This window comes from Equus caballus, chromosome 14 (genome assembly GCF_041296265.1).
Source record: "Equus caballus isolate H_3958 breed thoroughbred chromosome 14, TB-T2T, whole genome shotgun sequence".
Lineage (NCBI taxonomy): Eukaryota > Metazoa > Chordata > Mammalia > Perissodactyla > Equidae > Equus > Equus caballus.
The window spans coordinates 61,470,569-61,493,551 of NC_091697.1; the positions used below are offsets into that span (position 1 = coordinate 61,470,569).

General features: G+C 42.1%; 1 protein-coding gene across 2 annotated transcripts; it reads right to left on the reverse strand.

The window, feature by feature from the left end:
- Positions 1-4,015: 4,015 nt before the first annotated feature.
- On the reverse strand, positions 4,016-22,001 carry ISOC1 (isochorismatase domain containing 1). Of its 2 annotated transcripts, XM_023617758.2 has the most exons (6): positions 21,620-21,988; positions 11,652-11,771; positions 11,343-11,546; positions 9,627-9,743; positions 6,409-6,471; positions 4,016-5,159 (listed from the first exon to the last, which is right to left on the reverse strand). In XM_023617758.2, exons 1-5 carry the CDS (start codon positions 21,926-21,928, stop codon positions 6,412-6,414), a joined length of 810 nt encoding a protein of 269 aa, XP_023473526.1. In that variant the 5' UTR covers positions 21,929-21,988; the 3' UTR covers positions 4,016-5,159; positions 6,409-6,411. The 2 variants fall into 2 exon arrangements, with proteins under 2 accessions (XP_023473526.1, XP_023473525.1); XM_023617757.2 differs by lacking the exon at positions 6,409-6,471 and having other exon boundaries at positions 21,620-22,001.
- Positions 22,002-22,983: the final 982 nt, after the last annotated feature.

Consider the following 22,983-nt stretch of genomic DNA (forward strand, 5'->3'; position numbering starts at 1 on the left):
CCTGTCTTCTCTTTGACAGCTTCCTTCTAGTTGCGGGGCAGTCGTGCCCGCCATCATGTGCGATGCACTGCAGGGTGGCTTCACCCCCTCGCCGTCTTCTCCCCACAGGCTGTGGCTACCGATGTAGAATGGCAAGTGTCTGCTTTAGCCCAACGTGTGGCAACAGCCCTCAAGGATACCACGCACGCAATAACTCTACTAAATGAAAAAACCTCCCAAATGAGACAGGTAGTATTACAAAATAGGACAGCTTTGGATATGATTACCACAGCCCAAGAGGGGACCTGCGTCCTGATCAAAGTAGAATGCTGTGTATATATGATGCCCATAATGTTTCCTCTGCAATGGCCTCCTTTCGTATTCACATCAGGCCACTGACAACCTGTTCACTGACTCAGTATCCGCTTGGATACAATCCCTCCCCTCAACCTGGCGACATGTTTTCTTTGGTGTCCTTGCCTTTTTACTACTTCTTTTATTTTCCTGTTGTGGTCTCTGGCTACAGTGCTCCTTTCTGTGTCTGGCTCGAGGAAAGCCGCGGAAGACTGGCACAGTAAGATTGTAAGGGTCTTTTGGACACATGGGTAGTGGCGTGTAGGGCACTAACCTGCGCGCTCTTTAAGAGCAGACCACTGTGGTCTTTAACAAGACCGGCACAGTCTGAGAGAACACAGAGGCCCTCCTGGGGGAGCCCTGGTCCTTGGAATGCAGGTCATCCAGGGACAATCCCTGCTGGCAAGCCTGCAGCCTTTGCTCCTCTGTCTACTTAAGCAAGCTTCTCTCAGGGGGCAGTAGCGGGTGCACACTTCTGTCCAGCCGGCTGCCAATGGACACTCCCTGCAAGTAACTCCCAATAAACCCCTATGTCTCGTTCGCCATCTCCAGGTCTTTTCTTCTGTCTCTCTGCAACCTATCTCACACTGCTCACTCAACTGGGCATGTGGCCAAACAGCTGTGCAACAAATTATCACAAACTTTGTGGCTTAAAACAAGAGAAATGTATTACTGCACAGTTCTGTAGGTCAGAAGTCTGGCCACAGCACGGCTGCATTCTCTGCTCAGGGTCTTACAAGAAGGAAATCAAGGCGTCAGCCAGACCGCTGTCTTCCCCGGGGCCTCTGCGGGAGTGTCTGCTTCCCCTGTTTGTTCGCTGAATTCAGTTCCTTGTGGTTGTACAACTTAGACCTCTGTTTCCTTGCTGGCTGCCCAGGTTCTTAGCCTTGTAGTTCCTTCCCTCTTCAAAGGCAGCAGTGGAGAATCTCCCTCCCCTGGAGCCCTCTCACACTCAGAATCTTTTACCAGGAAGAACCCAGTCCCTTGTAAGAGCTCATCTGATTAGACGGGGACCACAAAGGCAGCTCCTTATCCTAAGGTGAACTGATTTGAGACCTTAATTACCTGAGCAAAACCCTGCACTGAAATTAGTGTTTGATTGCCTAACTGTGTGTACACACAGTGAGAACCTTGGGGACCATTTCAGAATTGTTTCCTACGGCAAGAAAATCAGGACTAAAATCTCTCCACTAAGAAGGAATAGGTTATTGTACTTGACCACCATTTTGGATTTTAATCTATTCTCAAAACAGACTTTGTTGCTAAGATGGTCTGCTGTTCAGGCTTAAAAGAGAAAAGCAACATGCAAATAAGACTTCTAAAAGCCAATTGCAACGATTAAAAAAATCCATTTCAATCATATCTAAGTAATTGATATATCTCATTATGGTACCCTAGTGATTTTTAAAATCTTTCTAATCAAGGGTTAAACAGTGACAAGAATGCTCCATGGAGGATTAAGGAAGCATCTATGATGTGGGAATATTGTTTCATAGTTATTTGACATGAAAATGATAATTTTCATATTATCAGCCGTTCTCCAAAATTAGTTGGGAAATGTGCTTTTGAGAAAACCATCTGGAAAGAAAGCAGACTAGATTGAAGATTGTGGCCCAGGGACAGCTATCAGCATCAGGAGTATGTAATGTTAGCTTTGCTAATGTGAAATGGTTGTACTGTTTTACAGATTGTAAAACGTATCCTTTTTCTTGTTCCTCCTCCTTTCCTTCTGATGATCTTTAGCATTAACAACTAAGTAAGGAAGCACAGGACAATGTGTTAAGTAACCTGGTTCTCATCCTGCTGTGCCTTTAGCCACCTGTGCAACTTAAGAAAAGGCATTTCTCTTTGCCTCACAAGCTGCATTTGTAAAATAAAAGCATTTTAGAAATTTGAAGCTGAAATGGACCTTGGGGATCATGATCTTTACAGGTCCACCCAGCTCTAAAGTCATATTTGCCCAAATATCACCTTTTAAAAACGGGAAATATTCCACCTAATTAGAGAAATGTGGTATTTGATGGATGTTACAGGGTATTTGGTTTCCTGTTTGGAATAAGTTATCACTTTTATTACTTTAAATTTTAGAATAAATTTCTGTGGATGTTTCAGCATTTCAATAAACGAAGCGTCTTGGCCCTGCTCCTAAGCCCCACGCAGGTTCAACACACTGGACTATTCTCCTGCTCACGTCCTCAAGCTCTTTATTCACCTCAGTGAAAAGAACTGCGTTATCCTACAAAATGATAAACACTTCCAAAATGAAAGCCTAATGCATTAGTCAATTCAGTTTTCCTAGAATAATAAGGCCTTGTCACCTTGCTTTGCATGATCTGCAAAAAGGGAGAAGGCAGAATTCACAATTACATTACTCTGAATTTGTATTGTATTGACATTCCTGAACCTTTGACATAACAATTCACATTTACTGAGAGGTTATGATATATCTGATTTTGTACCAGAACCGTAAGTTTCCTAGGGGCACCTTTTTATCCCCAGCACATAGCACAATGTTTAGAACTTAGTAGGTTCTCAAAATATGTTTCCAGAATGAGTAAAGAAAATGCACAGGTCCTACTTTCAAGGGGCTTACAATCTAGTGGGAAAAAAGGATTTCAGCACAGTGAGACCCATTTCAGATTTCTAACCTACAGAACTGTAAGATGATAAATTTGTTGGGTTTTAAGACACTAAGCTTGTGGTAATTTGTTACGGTAGCCTGTAATTCAGGGTCACAGAATTGGTTTCGGCTGTGCAAAGGCTTCACTGTGGTGGTGGTATTTCATGAGAAACGAAGGCCTGGGAGCACTGGAGGGAAACAGGAGTTGTTAAATTCTTGCTGCTAAAGTGCAGTCCCTTCTGAGCAGCACTGGTGCCGGCCTTTTCTGGAAAATGCAAAATGTCAGGCCCTACCCCAGACCTACTGAACCAGAGTCAGCAGTTTAACAAGATCCCCAGGTGATCTGCATTCACATTAAAATTTGAGGAGTACTAGGTTAAATTTATTGAAAACTGTTTTAAAATGTGGAAGACTCTTTGCTTCTTTTTTGACACACAAGTTTGCTGGCGGGAAAAAAAATGCGGGGCCAGCCTGGTGGTGTAGTGGTAAAGTTCGCACGTTTCACTTCAGTGGCCCAGGGTTCGCTGGTTCAGATCCCGGGTGCAGACATGTCACTGCTTGGCAAGCCATGCTGTGGCAGGCATCCCACATATAAAGTAGAGGAAGATGGGCACGGATGTTAGCTCAGGGCCAGTCTTTCTCAGCAAAAAGAGGAGGATTGGCAGCAGATGTTAGCTCAGGGCTGATCTTCCTCAAACAAAACAAAAAAACTTAAACGCACCCACAAAAAGAATGCTACGTTGCTGTTTGTTACCACTGACAAAAAACCCAAACATTTGTACTGCTTTTAAATAGTGAAGAAGGCCCTTCAGAAAAATTAATTTGCCTCTTCCTGCAAAGAATTTTCCTTTGAAAATTTCCATGAGTCGAAAGATTATAAATGTCAAAATTTTATACCTCTAAATAAATATCAGAATCCCTGGATTAGTACTCAGAGCCATGCTGTGGAGGACAAAATAATTTCACTCACATAATACATTTTCTTTAATTACTTTAATATAAAAGACAGCAGTGTTCCATCCCTCACATAATATTTAAAAAAAAAGTTTTAAAATCCTCCAGTAAGTGTTTAATGAAAATAAATTTATTGAAAGGTAGCAATGACTACAAAATTAATACTACCAAATCATTACTGATGTCTTCTGCATTAAGTACAATATTTGGAGGGTAGGTGGAGAAAACATCAAACAAGAGTATGGACATTTTAAAACTACACTTTATCCAGCTTATCTTTTTGCTAAATCTTGTGCCTATTAGATGTATTCAAGATGATTTTAAGGATATTCGGCTAAAATCATACTTCGAAGATTTTAAAACAGCCCTCCACTAATTATATGGCATTGCAAACCATCCCATCTGTTTACAAAATTAAAACAAGCAATGACCCCATGAGTTTTCTAGGTAAAAGATTCAGCTACAAAAAGAGAACATTAACAGGAGAATGAGTGATAGTGACCAGAATAAGAAAATTAGCGTAATCAAGAAAGATGTTTAATTATCCCATATAATTTCATCTGGTTAGATCAATGCAGCTCGCTCAGTAAGGAAGCTGACTGCCCTGTGAGGGAAAGGGTAACATGATCTACAGTCCTGTTTTTAAATTCTCATATGATAATCCTATTTCAATCAACCTGCAAAGTAGAAGGACTGAATCAACATGAACATTATAACACACATCTTACAGTAATACAAAAGTCAAACCATTACCAGTACATCTTTTTCTTTAAAGTGCACAATTTAAAACTTCACAAGAGTGTGCACTTTTGAAAGTTATGATCAGCGTACACAGTAAAGACAAAACAGGCACCTCTGTTATAATTTTTTTAATAAATAAAATAAAAGCACATTAACAAAAATCAAAGGTAAGCAGCACCTGAAGCCTTTGACATCTGTAACTAAACGCTGGTACCCAAATGGTCTAACTGGTAAGTTTTACTAAGAGGCGCAAAAAAGGAGCCAATTTTTGACCTAACATTTTAATTCTAGTAGAGACAAGAGCTTGTCTGGGCTTACAGCCCTGTCATCTGATGGTGAGCAGCATTCCAGTCCTTCAAACGTCCTATACTTTGGAAAGCAGACCCGACTCCGGAGCACTCGCCTTAATAAGATTCTGTATTTCCTTGAATTTTGGATGGTCTTTATCAGCCACCAACTGTAGCAGAACAGCTTCACTCGTGGTCACTATAATCCCAGTTCGAGCAAGACGCTTTTTAAAAAAAGACAAAGACAAATCAAGACGTAAGCATGAGAATGAACACCGTTTGAAAACAGCAAAAAGTATGCTGGGACACAATAATCAGCATCTTTCATTAAAACCATGGTCCTTAGTCATGCCATCAAATTCAGTGAGGGGGACAGATTCCAAAGTGGCCGCACCACAAACCCATGATGATTGTTCTCAGTGTTAGTCATATGGACCAGAAACAAGTCAAAGAAAACAAGCAGCCAAGAGTAGGGTCTATATCTGACAAGCACAGGAGGGAAATCAAGGCTAATTACTGTAAAACATGAGACACAAGAGAGAAAGGAGTGGTCTACACTATATGCCATCACTGAACATTTGGACACCTGGAATTGCTGCTATTTCCTAAACACTATCTGCAGATTTAGCTCCGTCTTTCACTCATTCACTAACTCAGCTAAGGGCTGCTTTTGGCTTCCTCCTAAAGGCATTAAACTCTTATATTTCTATTTCTACTATTGAGATAAAAAAGGTACCTTCATCCATATTTCCCACTCTATAGTTTAACTGAGATAATGTATTAGGTCATAATGTGTATGAATACTTATACCTGGCATTGAGTAGCTATTTATTTAAGGAAAAAAAATGGGGGGGGGGAATACTTCTAAAGCTCCATTAGCTATGCTATGAATATAATTGTAGCTGTCTGGAATATTTCTATTCACTGCTAATTTATTATCTAATTTGACATAACTAAAATTTTCAATTGCATTAAAACTACTGGAGAATTAAAACAATGATTCTTAATTTCTTTTTTGTCTCCAATCATCTGCCATCCAGCAGGTGAATCCTTCCCATAAGTAAGAGTTCCTCTGTCTAGAAATGACTGGTAGAAGAGCCTCATACGAGGTTTAAGAATGTGCCCCTGGATGATAACAGAACCACCACCACTGCCACTGTCATAAACTTTTTAGAATCACTAAACGAGAGTATAAAATGTAAGGCTGTGTAAAGTTTCACTGACAGGTCAAAAATGTCCTTGCCAAAATGCTCCAGTGGAACCATAACAAAGAACTAAGGACAGAAATGGTGAGGAGGGGGAGGAGAGAGAGTGCTGAGGAAGGAGGAAGAGGAAAGAGGGAGGGAGGAGGGCAAAGGAAGAAAGCAGAGACAAGGGGAGGAGGGGAGGGGGGATGAGAAGAGAGGAGAATTCTAGGGTAGAGATTCTCTCCATGCATTTGTTATCAGAAACTCTAGGGGAAAAATGGGTCACCTGTTATCCCAAGAAGCATCCACTGTAAGAACCATGGAAGATGAGGTGATTAAGAAACAATTCCTAGGTAAAACAGAGGAAAAGACTCAGATGACTTCCTCCTCATAAAGAAGGAGTCACTTGAATAGCCAGGACATCTCTGTGGAGTGAAAGTCAGATGGTTGGAGATCTGCAGGCCCAATCTTCCTGCTGGAGGACTCTTCCTTTTTGTCCCCAAGGACGTACAAGGGAGTGTAAGCCATAGCTTACTTATCAGAAAGCAAGCTTGGACCTCAACAACCAGTACGGAAGAGGGTGCAGAGCAGCTGACCAAAACTCTCCGGAAATGAAACATCAGCAGAGAGTTATATAGGAAAGAGGAGGAAAAAAACAAAGCTGCTAGCACCCTTATTTTGGGACAGATATCAGAGGGTGAGTCATCTCTGAGTGTTTAAAGACTTCTGGAAACTACTTCCTGCTCCTTTTCGGTCAACTCCTGGCTATCACATCAAAACACTTAGAGATCCTAAAGGACAGTGTGCTTGCTTCTGACGGGAGGGGAGGGGATAAATGGAAGCCTAGCTGCAGCTCCGCTGTGTGAATGTCCAGTCATTCAGATGGAGCCCTCGCCCTCACCAGCTGGCTGCCCTGCCTGCCTTCCAACCTGCTCACTGTTGCTTTAGTGCACTTTCAATGATTCAGTCTGAATCTGAATCATACACTTTCAATGTCTGTGAAAGTGCTTTATATGCTCTAATGTGCCAACAAAGGTCAGTTCTCACTAATCTTTCTAGTTCCGTAGTGAAGCAGGAAGGACAGAAAACTGCCCAGGTCGAGGAAAAAGTCTGATGACCTTGGAAGAAGCCCATTTAAATGCCAAGCTTTCCCTGATACTCTGCTGACCAGAGCCTGGTCCACTCTAGGCCAACAATCTTCAGTGATTGTGGGGGTCAAGTCATCATGGCTTAAAATGGGGCAATTAAACCCCAGCTGTTGAAAGCACACAGGTAGATGGCTTAATGGGCTTCTGAAGTTCTTCCCTTACACTTGCAAAAGCAGCCCAACTAGGCCAAAGGAAAGGAGAGGTTGCTCTGACCCACAAACCTAAAAATGCTCGAGCACAAAGCCATGCCAGCCTCAAAGAGGGCAGGGGATAAAAAGACTAAACCCATCAAACTTCCAAGCAACACTATCAACTCCCTAGAAGCAGAAGGACATCAAACTCAGAGGGAGGGTTTTATTCTATTCTATTCTGCATTTACTCTACAATCACTAGTTGAAAGACACAACGCCTGACAGATGGTAGGTGCTCAAAAAAACTGCTGAATAAAGCATATACCACAGACCCTGGAACGGAAGTTTCAATAATGCTAACTATAAATCTTATTAGTATAATGATCTTAACAGGCAAAATAGATGGTCTCAGGAATGATCTTAAGTAGTCATACTCTAAAGGAATAGAGAAGGGGAGCTGGCCAGATCGTTATTTAACTTTCACAGTCATAGAATAAAAGAGAAACCTTAACATTTCTCCCAGTAATTTAGGGACAAATTAAATCACCTCCATATTAAATTAAGACCAAGCGGAAAAATCTGAAATGTGGCACGTCTGCCCCATCACCACCTGACCTGATTCTTTTTCTCCTTTCAACCTCAACACTTTAAGTGAAGTCAATATTCTTTTCCTGTCCTCCTCAGAATTTCTCAGGACTATTCCTTTCTGGCCTTGGAAGTGATATGCTTATATATTTCTGATAAAACTACCTTTATGAAGACAACAACATATAATAAAAACAGCAGCTAACATTTGAATGTTTACTATGTCAGGCACTATACTAAGTGCTATCAATACATTATCTCATTTAATTATCACAAAAATCCTCCCGTGCAGTGGTTATTATTTCCATTTCACCAATGAGAAACCCAAGGCATTCATGTTGGATACTTGCCCAAGGATACAAATTTACAAAATACTACAACCCAACTCATATTATCCTCATGCTGTCTGGACTCCTAAGCACTGAGATTACAGACCTCTCAAAGGAGGTTCAGATGCTAAATAGCTAACCATGCTTTTATTCTAAATCTTGTGAGAAGACAGAATTGTCAATAATCAAAATCTTCTGTAATAAATGCTATAATAAAGACACATCTAAAATAACCCACAAGGACTTAAAAATAGATGAAGAGAATAAATAAAACTACTTTCACCTGTAATCCCAATACAGGACTCACTGCTTCTGGAATAACAGAGAAGGGATGGCCAACCATGGCCTTAAAACTACTGCTGTTGCCAGTGACCCCCATGCTTCTGCGTCAGCCCTCCCCGCTAACTCTTCTCCTTTCTTTCCGGAGACTACTCTTTCTCATTTGCCCCACTTGCCACCCTAGGGCAGACGAGGCTAAACAGATGATTTAGCAATCCTAGAGAAGTAGTAGTCCATAGGCCAGCTTGTGCATGGAATGCTGGAGGGTCTTGAAAAAAACCTGTATTTCCCATTCTCAATAAAAATAATCCGTTAAAGAACTCAGAAACCACATCGATATTACTTTAAAATCATTAAGGAATTAAAATTAAACAGAAAAGAGAGAGAGAGATGCACAACATGGAGTGAATGTTTCAAAGGATTGTGTGGTAGTTTGCTTTTCAACAGTCCTTGAATAGGAAATGCTTAGGTGAGACTAATGTTATGCAACACAGGGAAAGAATCACTGCATCCCCAACTGTACGGTGCATCTTGACACTCCAGTGCAGACAGCCAGGACACACTGCAGGTGTGTCAGTGACACACCTCCTATTTCCAGAAATTCAAGTATAAGGAAACCCAATAAAAGGTTGAACCAGGAGTATGCCCATTATGTCCTAGTTTTTGGACAGATCTTGGCTGAGTTAAACCGAAGTGAACTGTTTCTGATTTGCAAATCTCTAAATGGTTCAGATTAAGCTTCTTGGCATACATCTTAGTTCATGTATAAAAGTACAGCAGAAAGGACAAAAATGTAAAGGAGCTTTGGCATCACTAGAAATCTAGATCTAAGGAGACAGAAAATATAAAATAGGACATGGCGATGAGACCTCAAACGTCAGCGCACATCAAGACTCGAAATCAATGAGTCTGCTATTGTCAGATTAAGTTCAAATTTAAGAGGTAAATTTTTCATTGCTGTTAAATATTTAATATTCTTCAAATTTATCTGGAAAATCTGATGAATGATTTATTTCGAAGCACGACGATTACCTCAAGAGCAAACATCCTGTCCATCATGCTTCTCGATGAGGTGGCGTCGGCGACAATATGAACCTCGATACCTCGGCCAACGAGTTCCAGAGCAGTTTGTTGGATGCACACATGAGTCTAGTAGGGAAGTTAAAAATCATATGTGAGAACATGGCAAACCAGAAGTATTCTACCAATGCGCAACATGATAAAGCAGAATGAGCACTACAGGTCTAACGACCTTGGCCTCCATTGAGTTTTGCCTCTAGCCAGGTGATCTTGAGCATAAACAGCATCTTTGCCTTTGGTTTCTTCTTTGTAAAGCCAGGAATTGGATTAACATCAATGTCCCTTACACTAGGATCTCTGAACATATTCTTAGAGCTGTGTGAGAATTTCTTGGGAGATTTTCATCTATACCATCTGGATAACCCTCACATGGCTGACTACCACCACCCAGCTGTGACGCCATTTGCAGTTGAGTCAAGTGCCTAACACAACGAATGAGTCTGCAGTACTGCAGACTGAGAAAGTCGTGGGAAAACAGAGTCACGAGAAGTCAAGGTAGGCCAAGTTAAAAATAACTTGTGACACGGGCAAAAAACACCCAGTATACAATCACCAGCAAATTTATTATATAGCTTCCATCTTTGTAAGGACTAACTTGTAACTCATTAGCAGAGAAATAGAGCAAAAATGTGCTCCAACAATAACTGTATTATGCAACCAATGAAAGCAGATTTCAATAATGCCACAATGCCAACCTTATCTTCATATGATAAGAGAGCTCTGGAGAATTATCAACCCACATCTCATTAGCATTAGCTCTGGAGGACTGCTCAAAGACGATTTTGATTAGTCATGAGGTCTAATAATGATGAATGAGCAAAAAAAGCGCAAAAGTCAGCAACAGCGTTTGGTATGACATATTTATACAAACAGGCTTCCTCTATATTGCCATTATTGAAGTCAAAATACAAAAATATTTAATGTGCATCTAAACCTAAGGTTATATCTTTTTACTACTAAAACTACTATAAAACCTACTACGAAAACATCATAGATATATTAAATTAATATTATATGGATTTCATTGTCTTCAGTTTTTTCAGAATTTTAAAATTTTAGTTCAATAGTTGTTTAAAAGCTATGAATAGTTATACTGTTTATACACATCCAAAAAGACAAATCAAACAAAAAACAATTTAAATCAGCATCAGGAATCCATGAGTATTGTTTTCCTTTAAAAGAATATGTGCATGATGCAAATGTGAAGGACAATGAACTCATGACTTCCAAGGTTTCTCTAGCACAAAAATATGACCTAGGTGAAATCTTCCAACACACAAATGAAAATAATGCCTTTAGTGAAACTGTGTTCCAACGATAGGGTTTAAAACAAAGGCCCAAGAATCAACCAACCGGGAGTCAAATCCAGCTCCATCCCTTAACAAGCTGAATGACTTTGGGCAAGTGACACAGCATCTCTGTGTTTTAGTTTCCTCCTCTATAATATGGGAAGACCAACAGTACTTAGCTCGTAGGTTGCTGTGAGGGTTTAAGGAATTAATAAAGTGTTTAGAGCAGTGCCATACAAATAGTCAAACCTTAATAAACTGCAGCCATTTTTCATCATTATTACCACCTTCATGGTATTCTACACACAAAATTGCATTCTGACAATATCAAGTTTTCTGCAAATAATATTGTGTCCAAAATATAACAACAGGTACTTACTTCGACTCCAAATAACACAACACTCCTGACTCCAGGAATCTCTGCCAAGGCTGCTTCTACTTCTGGTAATACCATTGAAAACTTGGTCTTTGGAAGTACCAGTTTTACACCCGTTAAATCAATTTCTTGAACAGTGCTTCCAAGACCTTTAGGGTACTGTTCTGTTACGATAACTGGAATTCCTAAAATGCGGGCCCCTTGTAACTGAAAAAAAAACCCCCAAACAAACACAATTAGTAATGCACATATGTGTGTAGATATGAAGGTATCATGCTTCAGCAAATTGGAAAAAATAAATAAAAAGCATACCAATCTTTGTCCAACACTAATAATATCCCCAAAATACTTAATGGCTGGTCTGAATCTTTCCTGCATATCACAGCAGAAAAACACAGTGCTTGAAGGTGTAAGATTTCCCAGGGTAGTGAGCTGAGAAAAAAAAAGAAAAAAAATGATTTAGCACTTGTTATACAAGGACATTTATTTCCAGTGGAGGTCAATAAAGGAAGAAAAATGTCCCTACTATTTGACTCAGTAAGTCAATTTCTACAACCATGACCCAAAAGAAATGATCTGAATTACAGAACAAAGAAATTATTCATGAAGATGTTCATTGAATTGCTTTCATAATAAAAATTAGAAATAAACCAAAGACCAAAAATACAGAAATGACTTCACGAATTTTAACATATACATATGACAAAACATTTTTTAGCCAATTAAAAGATGGGTATATGTTTTCAAAGAATTTGTACCATCTAAGAAGAAATTCTCATAATCTAATGTTAATTTTAAAAATAAAGCACAGTTCAATAGTATTTCAATAATGTAAGAATATGAATAAAAAAGTAGAAGCAAATATATGAAAATATTTACAAGCAATTATACAGTTAGGGATGTTGGTAATATTTTTTCTTTATACTTCTCTTATATTTCCCAAATACTATTTAAAAACATTTCTCAAACGTTATTTAAAAATGTACATTACTTTTATGATCAGAAAAATATGCTACAATAGTAAAAAACACATTTGATGATGGCATTGCTTACAAGAACAAAGAGTAAAATTAAAAATAATCTCTAGCAGAGACTATGGAACACAAAACTTAAAACACAGAAACAAATCCAGAATTACAGCTATCAAGACAGAACTATTAAGATGCTCTTAAGAATAACTCTTAGAGCTCAAAAACTGCAACGAAATGATGTCAACCACATCAGCACTGTTAAAAGGACAGACACGAATTTGACATCTGCATTCTTTTTTGGCGGGGAGGGGGGCAGATTAGCCCTGAGCTAACATCCACCACAAATCCTCCTCTGTTTGCTGAGGAAGACTGGCACTGAGCTAACATCCATACCCATCTTCCTCTACCTTACATGTGAGACGCCTGCCACAGCATGGCTCGACAAGCGATGCGTAGGTCCACACCCAGGACCTGAACCGGCAAACCCTGGGCCGCCAACGCAGAATGTGCAAACTTAACTGCTGTGCTACCGGGCCGGCCTGACATCTGCATTCTTAAACATAATTATCACACTCAGGAAAGCCAATGAATTAAGATGAAAATTAGGTATCAGAGGTTACCAAGCTTTACATTAATTGCTGTAGTTGGTCTACTCTAACGACTTGGGCCCAATATGGATATATCAAAAAAGTGAAAATCACTGTTGAATACAAGAATTTAATCTCACTGGATTCTTAAAAGTCCATGGTGCTTTTCTCTCTACCTTCTGAAATTACAGAGATCGCTAAAGGACGCAGTCTGGTCCTGAATGAACCCATACCACTACTCTTACGAGCCACCCCTTAACCTCCCCTCTAATTACCCCATTTTTGTTCTCTATAAAACCACCCATGGACAATCATTATTAATAATTTTCTGGGGGAAGCTGTGTCATGATTACCTGGTGGTGGTTTGCCACCAGCCTGGTCCTAGGCTCTGCCTTAGTCCCTCTGCACACAGCATACTCTCAGGAAACAATTACTACAGGAATTAAGTGAATCACTAAAAGGAATCGTTTATCCTTAATAACAGGAGCGTTCTAATCAGTTTGCACTTTATTTATCTGTCCTGATCTGAGGGACTCTGGCACTTTAATGTCTCTCTGGTGTTACCTCTGCAGATGTGCACTGATTTACCACATACCATCCAACACCAAGTTCATGTCAGAATGGGTGCCACCTGTAATTCTAGCACCAAGTATGGGGTTTCCCTATTCTGCTAATAAAGTATGATTAAAATAAATATTCAGGCATCTTAAATTATACATGCTATCTTTGGCTGTTTCCTTACTTAAATTTTTGATATAAGTATTATGCCTCGATTTTGGTCATTTTCAAAAGCAGTGAGTATGATGTGTATATAAGTACTCAGGGTACTATTTTAAAAACCAATCACTATTTGCATATTTTACATTCTCAGTAAACATTAAATCTTGGCTCAAAAGGCTCAGAATCTGTGTATTTTATCTTTATTACTTTGAACCGCACTGGTCATCCACAATGTGTTTAGGGCACACTATGAAAAGCAGCTGACCTCTAACTGGCCTGTTTCAAACGACAGTAATGTAACTCAGCCAAGCTCACATTCCACAACAGGTGAAAACCAGCAAGCAGGCAAAAGAAAACTCCTGGGCAGTTGTGTAAGTGTACTGCATGGCCAGGCGCTAACATGCCACAGCTTATACCTGCTTACACCTCCAGCTCTCAGCACTCACCTCAGCCTATAGTGACCACCTCTGTATATGTTCCCAACTTCAGTTGTCCGGATTCTAAAGTCACAGAAGGTTACAGACCGCAAATCAGTAAGGAAACTGCTGGAGACAGGCAAACTGCCAGCACTGAAGAAATGAGAGCTGACAGAGAAAAGTTTCACAATACAATAAAAGCAGATCAAAACTCAACTAGTTCTACAGTCTAGACCTCTAGTGAAGGAATAACCAGCTGTATATAGCAAAAGTTAGGACAACATCATTTGAACCCGCTCATTGAGAAAATGTATATTATATAACACTTCAGGGGTATAATATAAAATGGTCAAAATTGGGCTACTTAAAGGAATAAAACCTTACCTAACCAGAATCCTCAATGTTCAGAGTTGGGGTATCCTGGGGTCCCCGTTTTCTGGTGCTTCCCTGTACCTCATTTCAGCTGTGAGGTATCTTGTTCTGGGCAGGGGACCACATCGGATTTATGTCATATTAGATGCAGACTGAGGTCAGAAAATGCAGCCCTGAAATCTTCACCACCCTGCAAAACCTTTCTAGTCTACGAATTCATCATCTATAAACCTTCAGTAAACAAAGACAGAAAACATGGAGATAAGGTGGCAAGGTATGAAGAGATGACTGGTTATAACTTGGTGAATCAAAAATGCCTAGATATTCTCCTCTCAAGGAGGTAAACTCCCGACGCAGCCTGCACTTAATGATTCGCTTCCTCAGAGTAGAGTACAGAGGAGGGGCAGTAACTACACAGTGGAGAAACCTGGCAAACGCTGCCTCAGCCAGGTGATCGAGATGAAGATAATCAATAACCTCACGCCGATGGTGTGTAGCCCTGACGTAACGTGATGAGAATGACCGTCATGACCTTTCTCTCCAAATCTGACAACCCCAGGCTAAGCATGAGAAAAACATCAGATGAACCAACACTGAGGGACATTCTACCAATGTATTTGACCAGGATTCCTTAAAACTGTCAAGGTCATCAAAAACAATGAAAGTCTGAGAAACTACCATAGCCCAGAGGAGCCTCAGGAGACATGACAACTAAATGTAATTAGTATCCTGGATTGGATCCTGGAACAGAAAAAAGGCATTTGGGAAAAACTAGTGAAATATGAATACAGTGTGGAGCTCAGTTAACAGCAATGCACCAACGTTGGTTCCTTAGTTGTGACAAACATGTCACAGGAATGTAAGATGTTAACAAGAAGGGATACTAGGTACAGAGGTACAGGAACTCTCTGTGCTATCTTTGCACCTTTGCTGTAAATCTAACACTATTAAAAAAATGGTCTCCCTATGCTGTGATAATTAGGGGAAAAGATGCTATTTTATGAGTAATGCCCATACCTTACCAGCCAGAAAGGAGGCTTTGAGGCCACAAGAATAAAACCAACCTTGAAAAATTCGAACCATGTCCAACCAACCCCACCCACCTACCCAAAATCCACATGAATTCCAATAAGCTGTTTTAAATTACACTCTGACTCTATAACTCAGGGACTTCTTACTTTGACTCATGAATTTCTCTTAAACCAAAACCTTGCAGATAACTAAAAATGTTGCTCAAAGTCAAACATTTACATGTTGGAACCGCATGACTGCAAGTTAAAAGTGGACTTGACCAAATTCAATTGCAAGTAAAAGTGTAGCAACTACAGATCAACGCATATTCAGTAGGCAGGAGGAAATGACATAAAAAATGTATGTGTGTAAATATACACTTTCATATATCTATATATATATATATCCCAACACATACACACATACATAAATAACAGATATTTCAGTACACATATTTAAGTACAAAAAGTTGATCAATGCCAGTGGCTTCCTCCTCAAGCAAGAGCTCAAGAGATCAATTTCAGGTATGTTTTTTGTCCGCTTTCTTAAGAATTGTTATAGCTGGGATTTGACCTTAGATTTCATATTCAAAAGACTTTTCATCCCCAAGTGCCATTATTACCATTATCATGACAGTCTTTACCCTCCTTCACCAGAAAATGTGCTCTGACCATTTTCTAACAAGGGCTGCTGGACCTGCAAGGAACGTGCCCCTCCCTTGTTCATCCTGGTTACTCAGGACAGGCACACACAGGGTGGCTGGCCTTCCCCAGTGATACACGCGGCACCAGTTCTGTTCTCTCCATAAAAGTAATGCACGGTGAGTGTTTATGTTAAACTGTGTCCCCAAAAATTCATATATTGAATTCCTAAGCCCTGGTACCTCAGAAAGTAGCCTTATTTAGAAACAGTCTCATTGAAAATATAATGAGTTAAGATGAGGTCATACTGGAGTAGGGTGGTTGCCTAATCCAACATGACTGGTGTCCTCAAAAAAGGAGAAAAATGGACACACAGAAGGCCTGTGAGCATGAAGGCAAAGGTCAGGGTGATGTATCTATCAGCCAAGAAATCCAAAGATTGCCAGCAAACGCGAGGAGAGAGGCATGGAACAGATTCTCCTTCACAGCCCTCAGAGGGAACCAACTCTTATCTCTAGCCTCAGGAACTGGGAGAAAATAAATTTCTGTTGTATAAGCCTCTTGGTTTGTGGTTCTTTGTTATAGCAGCCCCCTAGTAAACTACTACAGTGAGTAAACTGAAAATCTTTACAGGAATGATTAAAGTTTGGAATTGTAAGTGTGCTGTTTTCAAAATTTTAGTGGTCTATTATAGTCACAAAATAGGCATGATCTGCTTGGGAGAGAAGCCAGAGGGGATACGGGGTATCATCATTTCGCTGAGAAGTATTTCCAAGGAAATCTGATTACTGATTACCACAGCTTTGTAAGGCCTTGCTCCAATCCGGACTCATTTAAAATAGCGGTCTGTGATGTGGCTCCCTACACAGCACAGCCCGTGGGTGTTAGAATCTGAGTCCAAACCTCCATCTTACTAATTTCAGTTACACGAAATGAGGCAAATCATTGACATCTCCAACAGCAGTTTCTTAATCTGTAACAAAGCAAGAACAATAGTATCTCCCTCATAGGGCTGTTTTAAGGATTAAATGAGCCTCATGTAAGCAATCAATAACTGCACTGGGATATCCTTCACAGAGGAAACACATACTACACTCTAAAGTTCAGAACATGTTAAAAAACTTTTTCTGTAATGAAGCTAAAATACCATTTGCCACTAAGATCCCTTAAATCAGTAAATATATATACAGAAATACTAATATTGCCTAACTTGCTACGTTAACATAGTCTGCAGAATTAAGAAAATGCTTCATAAAGTAGATTTCCAGATGTCACCAAAAGATTTACCATTAAATGATTAAATGATCTGTTCCTGGAAAACAGGTTTTGGGCTTTTTAATTTAGGCTGCGAAAGAATATTTATTTCGCTCTTATTTTTACAAATATAGTCACCTATAGAGAGCACTAATGTCACTGGCATCAATATTACAACTCTAGCTTATCAGTTAAAGTGTGAGCTTTCTAACTCCCCAAGGGACGCCAGCTGTCTCCACCCACCTCAGAGCTGAGGAGTGAGGGATTTCTTAAGGTACAGCTTAGACTGAGGTGCAACTGAAGCTGGCCAGATCCCAGGAAGAGAGTGACATTTGAATCTACAATGGATTCCCCTTGACTAACTAAATGAAAGAAAAAACTTTCCAAACGCAGATCACAGCGCCCACTCTCAAATGCCGTTTATTCACAGGTAGCCTCTAATGTATCCACAAGGGGCAAAAACTTTACACTGCTTTGGGCAGTAATCTGGAATGTTCAATTTTTTAAAAAGCGATACACAACCCCATCAAACCAGCGGGGTGGAGACAATGCCACACCCTCAGGATCCAGCTGTTTCTCAGTGCCCCTGACACTGCCTGCCTCCCAAACGTATGTCCTTCCTGCTTCTCTGCTCAGTTTCTGAGCATCAGCGCACCCACCGGCTCCTCCTCCACGCTCACATGGGAAAGGTTCCGTAATCAAAAATCACCACCTTCAAACCAAGGGGGAACAAGACCAAGGGGGAACAGAGTCTTTTCCCTCTTCGTTCCAAACCATTCCTCCCCTCCATTCCCACCATGAACTCTAGGTCTCTTCTAGCTATAAAATGTCCATGCCCCTGTTTAAAATAATAAGAGAAGTAATAAACTTCCAAGAAAGTGAAAGCTGGAGCCGAATCCTTCCCCAAGCAACCATCTCAGGAAAAGGTCAGCCTTCCCAGGGAAGCCCTTATCTTCTGCCCACGCGAAGCCGCCAGAGCCCTCCCTCCTCCGTCACAGAAGCCAAATCCTCTTCTGGCGTCCTTCTCCCAATGTCCATTTCATCCTCTCTTCTATTTAGGCCCCGCCTTCCCTGGTGACAAGCTGGAAAGTACACTAGTGATGGTATGATATCAAATTTAGGCGAGTTTCCAGGGTTAAATGTCTCCACTAGTTAAAACTTGGGAATACCTTTTGAAAAATTAAAACTTGTAAGTCATAAAAATGACCTAAATTCCCACTGTATAATCCTCTCATTTACATTTCTTCCTCTGCATCTCAATACTGTCAGACTTCAAGCATTGTGACAAAGCTGAAGACACATAAACCATACTTGAAACATGAGCTGTCTTCAGCTACCTGAGCTATCAAGGGACACTCACAGTCACGTTGACAGAGTATTTCAGAAAAGAAGACACTAAGAAGTTACCACAGCATAACACTGGCAATAGGGGGTTTTAACAATCAGTCCCCATAGAACCGCTAACCAATCACGGGTACAGTGCGGCACAAGCAACCACTGTTTTACAAGGTCACCAGCAATAACAGCCAGAACAAGCATGAAAGCAAACTCAGACCCCTAAGTAAATTAAGAATACATTCTAGAATACATACGTGAGCCAGGGCCGCAGAGGCTCTAAATCCTAAATTTGGAGAAATAACAAGTCACATTATTTAAGCAGTGGACTGACTACATGTGGCCAAATTTATGCTCTTTGCCCCTGCCTCTGGGAGACAGGGCCTACCATCCCCAGCAGCAGGGCATCATTGATGGGCCACCTTGAGTCTTCTTAAGTTACAGGCATCTATTACAAAGAACAATGAACAGCATCAAAACAAATGATATTACAAGCTCAAGTTTGTGGCTTGTTTTCCATTCTGCTTGATATTTTCATTAAGCATGAAAACAAAACGTAACTGCTATGGTCAGCTATAAGCGAGGACCTTCATGCGTTTTCCCACCTCCACCATTACCCCAGAACCTTAGGCAATTTCCTATATGTTCTGTTCTGCAAAATGAAAGAGTTAGATTCTTAGGTAAGGAACAAGAATTGGGTCTTAAACATATTTGCATTCACTGCGTCAGGCACTTACAGCCGCCGCTCAAATGTTTGTGAAATAAACTCTATGGTTTCATCTAGCCATACAATGTCCATGTCTCAAGGATTATACAGCTGGGCTCCAAAACGCAAAGTAAAATGGACATGAAAAAAAATATTTTCCCTCTCTCTTGTGAGAGTATAGACACATGGATGTGTTTGCATGTATATATAGAGAGAGCTCTTCTCATACAGATATAAATAGGTATCAGAATAGGTACATGGACATATATAGGGGGTGTGTATGTCCCTTCACGTTACCTATTTTTAAGCTGGGGGCACCTGGGTAAAAAAGTCAAAGTATTATGATTACTAAAATGAGATAACACAAAAGAAAAAAATATTTTAAAATACTTTAAAATATATGAAGTGTTACATAACAGAATATTATAAGAATTCTTGGACTATTTAGTCAGAAAAAAATAACATTTTTTAAAAGGACGGACAGAGTAGTGCTGTTGTTATAATTATTAAACATCACAATGAAAAATGAATTACATGTTATCTCCTCTACCAAGGAAAATATTTCCAAGGCCACAAGTGACTTGAATTATATAATGCCTTTTAAGAATGTACAAGACATTTCAGGTTTTCACATATACATTATTAATTTCCAGAATGTTTAATTAAATAGAGTTGTCAGACCCAGGCTTTGAAGTTTTCAAAATAAAAAATTTTATCTTGGGAGAAAAAAACCTTACAGACGTGGGGGGCACTCCCTTGGCATAACATCTTCTTAGGTAACAGCCCACGCACCCTCCCAACCACCACAGGAAAGGCATCACAAAGTCTGCATCCTCAGCACAGCTCCAGGCCGCCTCAGTTAGTATTTGGATTCTCGCCTTTATTAATGGATTGGTCAAAGGTGCATCCTCCTTTGGGGTATTTTGGCAGCAATAATCAAAACAAACCGACAAGGAAGGCTGCAGAGAGGTGTCAGACATGAAAACTCTTGGAAGACATAAAAATGGGGAGTAGTAAACACCTAGGAACTACAATTCTCTACATTCTCCGTATGCACAGCAGCACAAATTCTAGGGTATCAGAGGCCATCTGCCTCCCTTTAGACTCCCCAGGGGCAGACAGTGGCAGCTCATAGCCTTTGTCCTCTGAACACAGGAACTTTATCCAGGTTAAAGTACCTGCTTTGGAAGCTTCTGGCATGGGTGCTGGGGTGATAGGAAACAAGACCGATTCCGCAGCCGACTACAGCTGAAAAAAAAAACAAACTAAAGAATAATCCTCAGAAACTGACGCTTGAATATTAAAATGTCTTCTAACCCCGAATGCCCCATTTCAGTTTGGTCTTCCGAAAAAATGGCTTATTAGTTTCTCAACTAAAGAAAAAATGTTGACGGTGTAGTACGTAAAATATACCATATATTCTTTTCTTTTCAAAAATATAGATCCTCCAGTGAATTCTCTGAGCGTAAAAAGAGGACAGGAGACTGACCCGCGTAGTATTAGAGCACAGCTTTCTAAAACACATTAAAGAGCTATAAAATAATGCCCAAGAAAAACAACTTTCTCAGCCAGCTAGACCAGGAAATCATGGTCTAGCTAAAGTTGGATATTTAAAAAGGTATTGCGGTCCTGGAGTCAAATGACTTTTTCAATGTAGGCGACGTATATGTAATCAACAGATTCAGTTGATAGTTACAAGGAAGAGGCTAAGCAAATGGTTATTTCACTTAAGGCTGGCGGAAGCTTTTAAGCTCAAAGAACTGAAAGCCAGGGAAGAGATGGGGGACAGGGTCTGACTCCTGAAGTTTGTGTTTCCGCAAGTGCTAAACACAACTCTGCGGAACAAACCCTAGGGCCATTACTCCCCACAATCTCTTCTCCCCTATCCTGCATCCCCCCCAAGGAAACACACAGCTACTACTTCACAGCCCTCTGGTTACGCAGGAGGCTGAGCCCTGCTCCCGGCACACAAAGCGGATGCGGGCAGCTGAGGACCACCCGCGTGGGGGCGTCCGCGCGCGCCCAAACCACCTGGGCGGCCCACGCCCCAGCCTCGGCCGAGGACAGCTGGTGACCGTCACCTTTGGACAGGCACCTTCGTGGCGCCGTCCCCGCGGCTCGCGACAGCGGCGCAGCCCTTCCGAGTCGGCGAGGCGCGCAGGGCCCGGCGCCCAGGCGGCGCGGGGCACCTGAGGAGCGCGGCGGGGACCGGGACGCGCGGGGACTGGGAGCGGCGGCGGGGCGCGCGGCCCTCCCGCGGGACCCACCTGGATCTGCAGTGGCACGAGGCGCACTTTGCAGCGCTCGCTCACCGCGAAGCCCTTGGGCAGGTCCACGTACTGGCCCCACTCCTCCGCGAAGAGCTGCACGACGAATTTGCGGTGCATGTCGATCTGGTCGCCGTACAGGCTGAGGAACTTCTGAATGAGCAGCTCGTAGCCCGCGCCGTGCGGCACGGACGAGGGCCGCGCGAAGACCGAGAAGCAGAAGAGCACGGGGACCGTGCCCGACGGCGCCGCCGCGCCCCCGCCGCCGCCGCCGGGGAGCGCCGGGACCGCCGGCTCCGCCGCCGCCATGTTCCCCCGAGCGTCTGCGAGCTCCGAGGCCGCGGAGGCGCACACACGGCCGCCCGCCGCGCCCCGCCTCCCCGCGCCGCCCGCCGCCCGCCGCCAGCCGCCCGCTCGCTGGGCCGGCGAAGGGGCGGGTCCCGGCGATCGCCGCCCGCGCGTCCTCCCCCGCCCGGGCCGAGGGCGGGCCGCCACGGAGGGCTGGGCGGTGGGGCCGGGAAGCGCGCGCGAGCCAGCGCCTGCGCCCGCCGCCCGGACCGCCCCCTCCAACCTTCCTGGCGGCGCGCCGCCCCCACCGCCGTCCGAGGGGCCGCGGGGAGCCTGGGTCCCTCGCCGCCGCTTCGGCTGCCTTGGCTGCCCCGGGGCGCTAGTCCCCAGGGGAGGTTTGTGGCCCGCTTCCACCCCGCTCCGCCCACCTTCGAAAGAGCGGCGTTCTCGGGCGCTTTAAGGTTGAGCTTGGGGACACAGGGCTGCCGGCTGAAATCTGCTGGGACGCGTACCTGTTGGCCTTTTGCAGGGGCACGCCGTCCTCCTCGAGGATGGCAGCAGTAATCTTAAAACCGACAGGGCACGCAGGGACTCTTAAGAATAGCAGCAGAATTTAATGCTTCCTTAGGGGGCCATGCAAGGTTCAGAAGTTCATGTTTTTTCAGTCCCATGGAACGCAATGTCTCTAGTTATGAATATGAGATTTTGGCCTCCCTGTATCTCATCCCAGTTTCCGGGAGAGCTTGGATTGGGAATTGGAAAGTATAAAGAGATTTGAGACCAAAAATCAGGACTTTATATTCAAACTGCAGATTTCTGTTTTTACGCAAGTGAAAGTGATAACCTTCAAATAAAATAATCCTCTGCCTTATGAACATTGTAAGGCACTATAATTAACTGGAATTAGAAAAGCATATGTACACTATGAACAAGGTGTCCCTAACATCAGGTCCTGGGAAGATAGGCTCATGAGTCTAAACATAAAATTAGATATTAGGAGTTTCCTCTTCTAAGAAAGTAGTAACTTTTAAGGCGGAGTTTCTCACCTAGCATTGTTGACCTTTGGAATGGATACG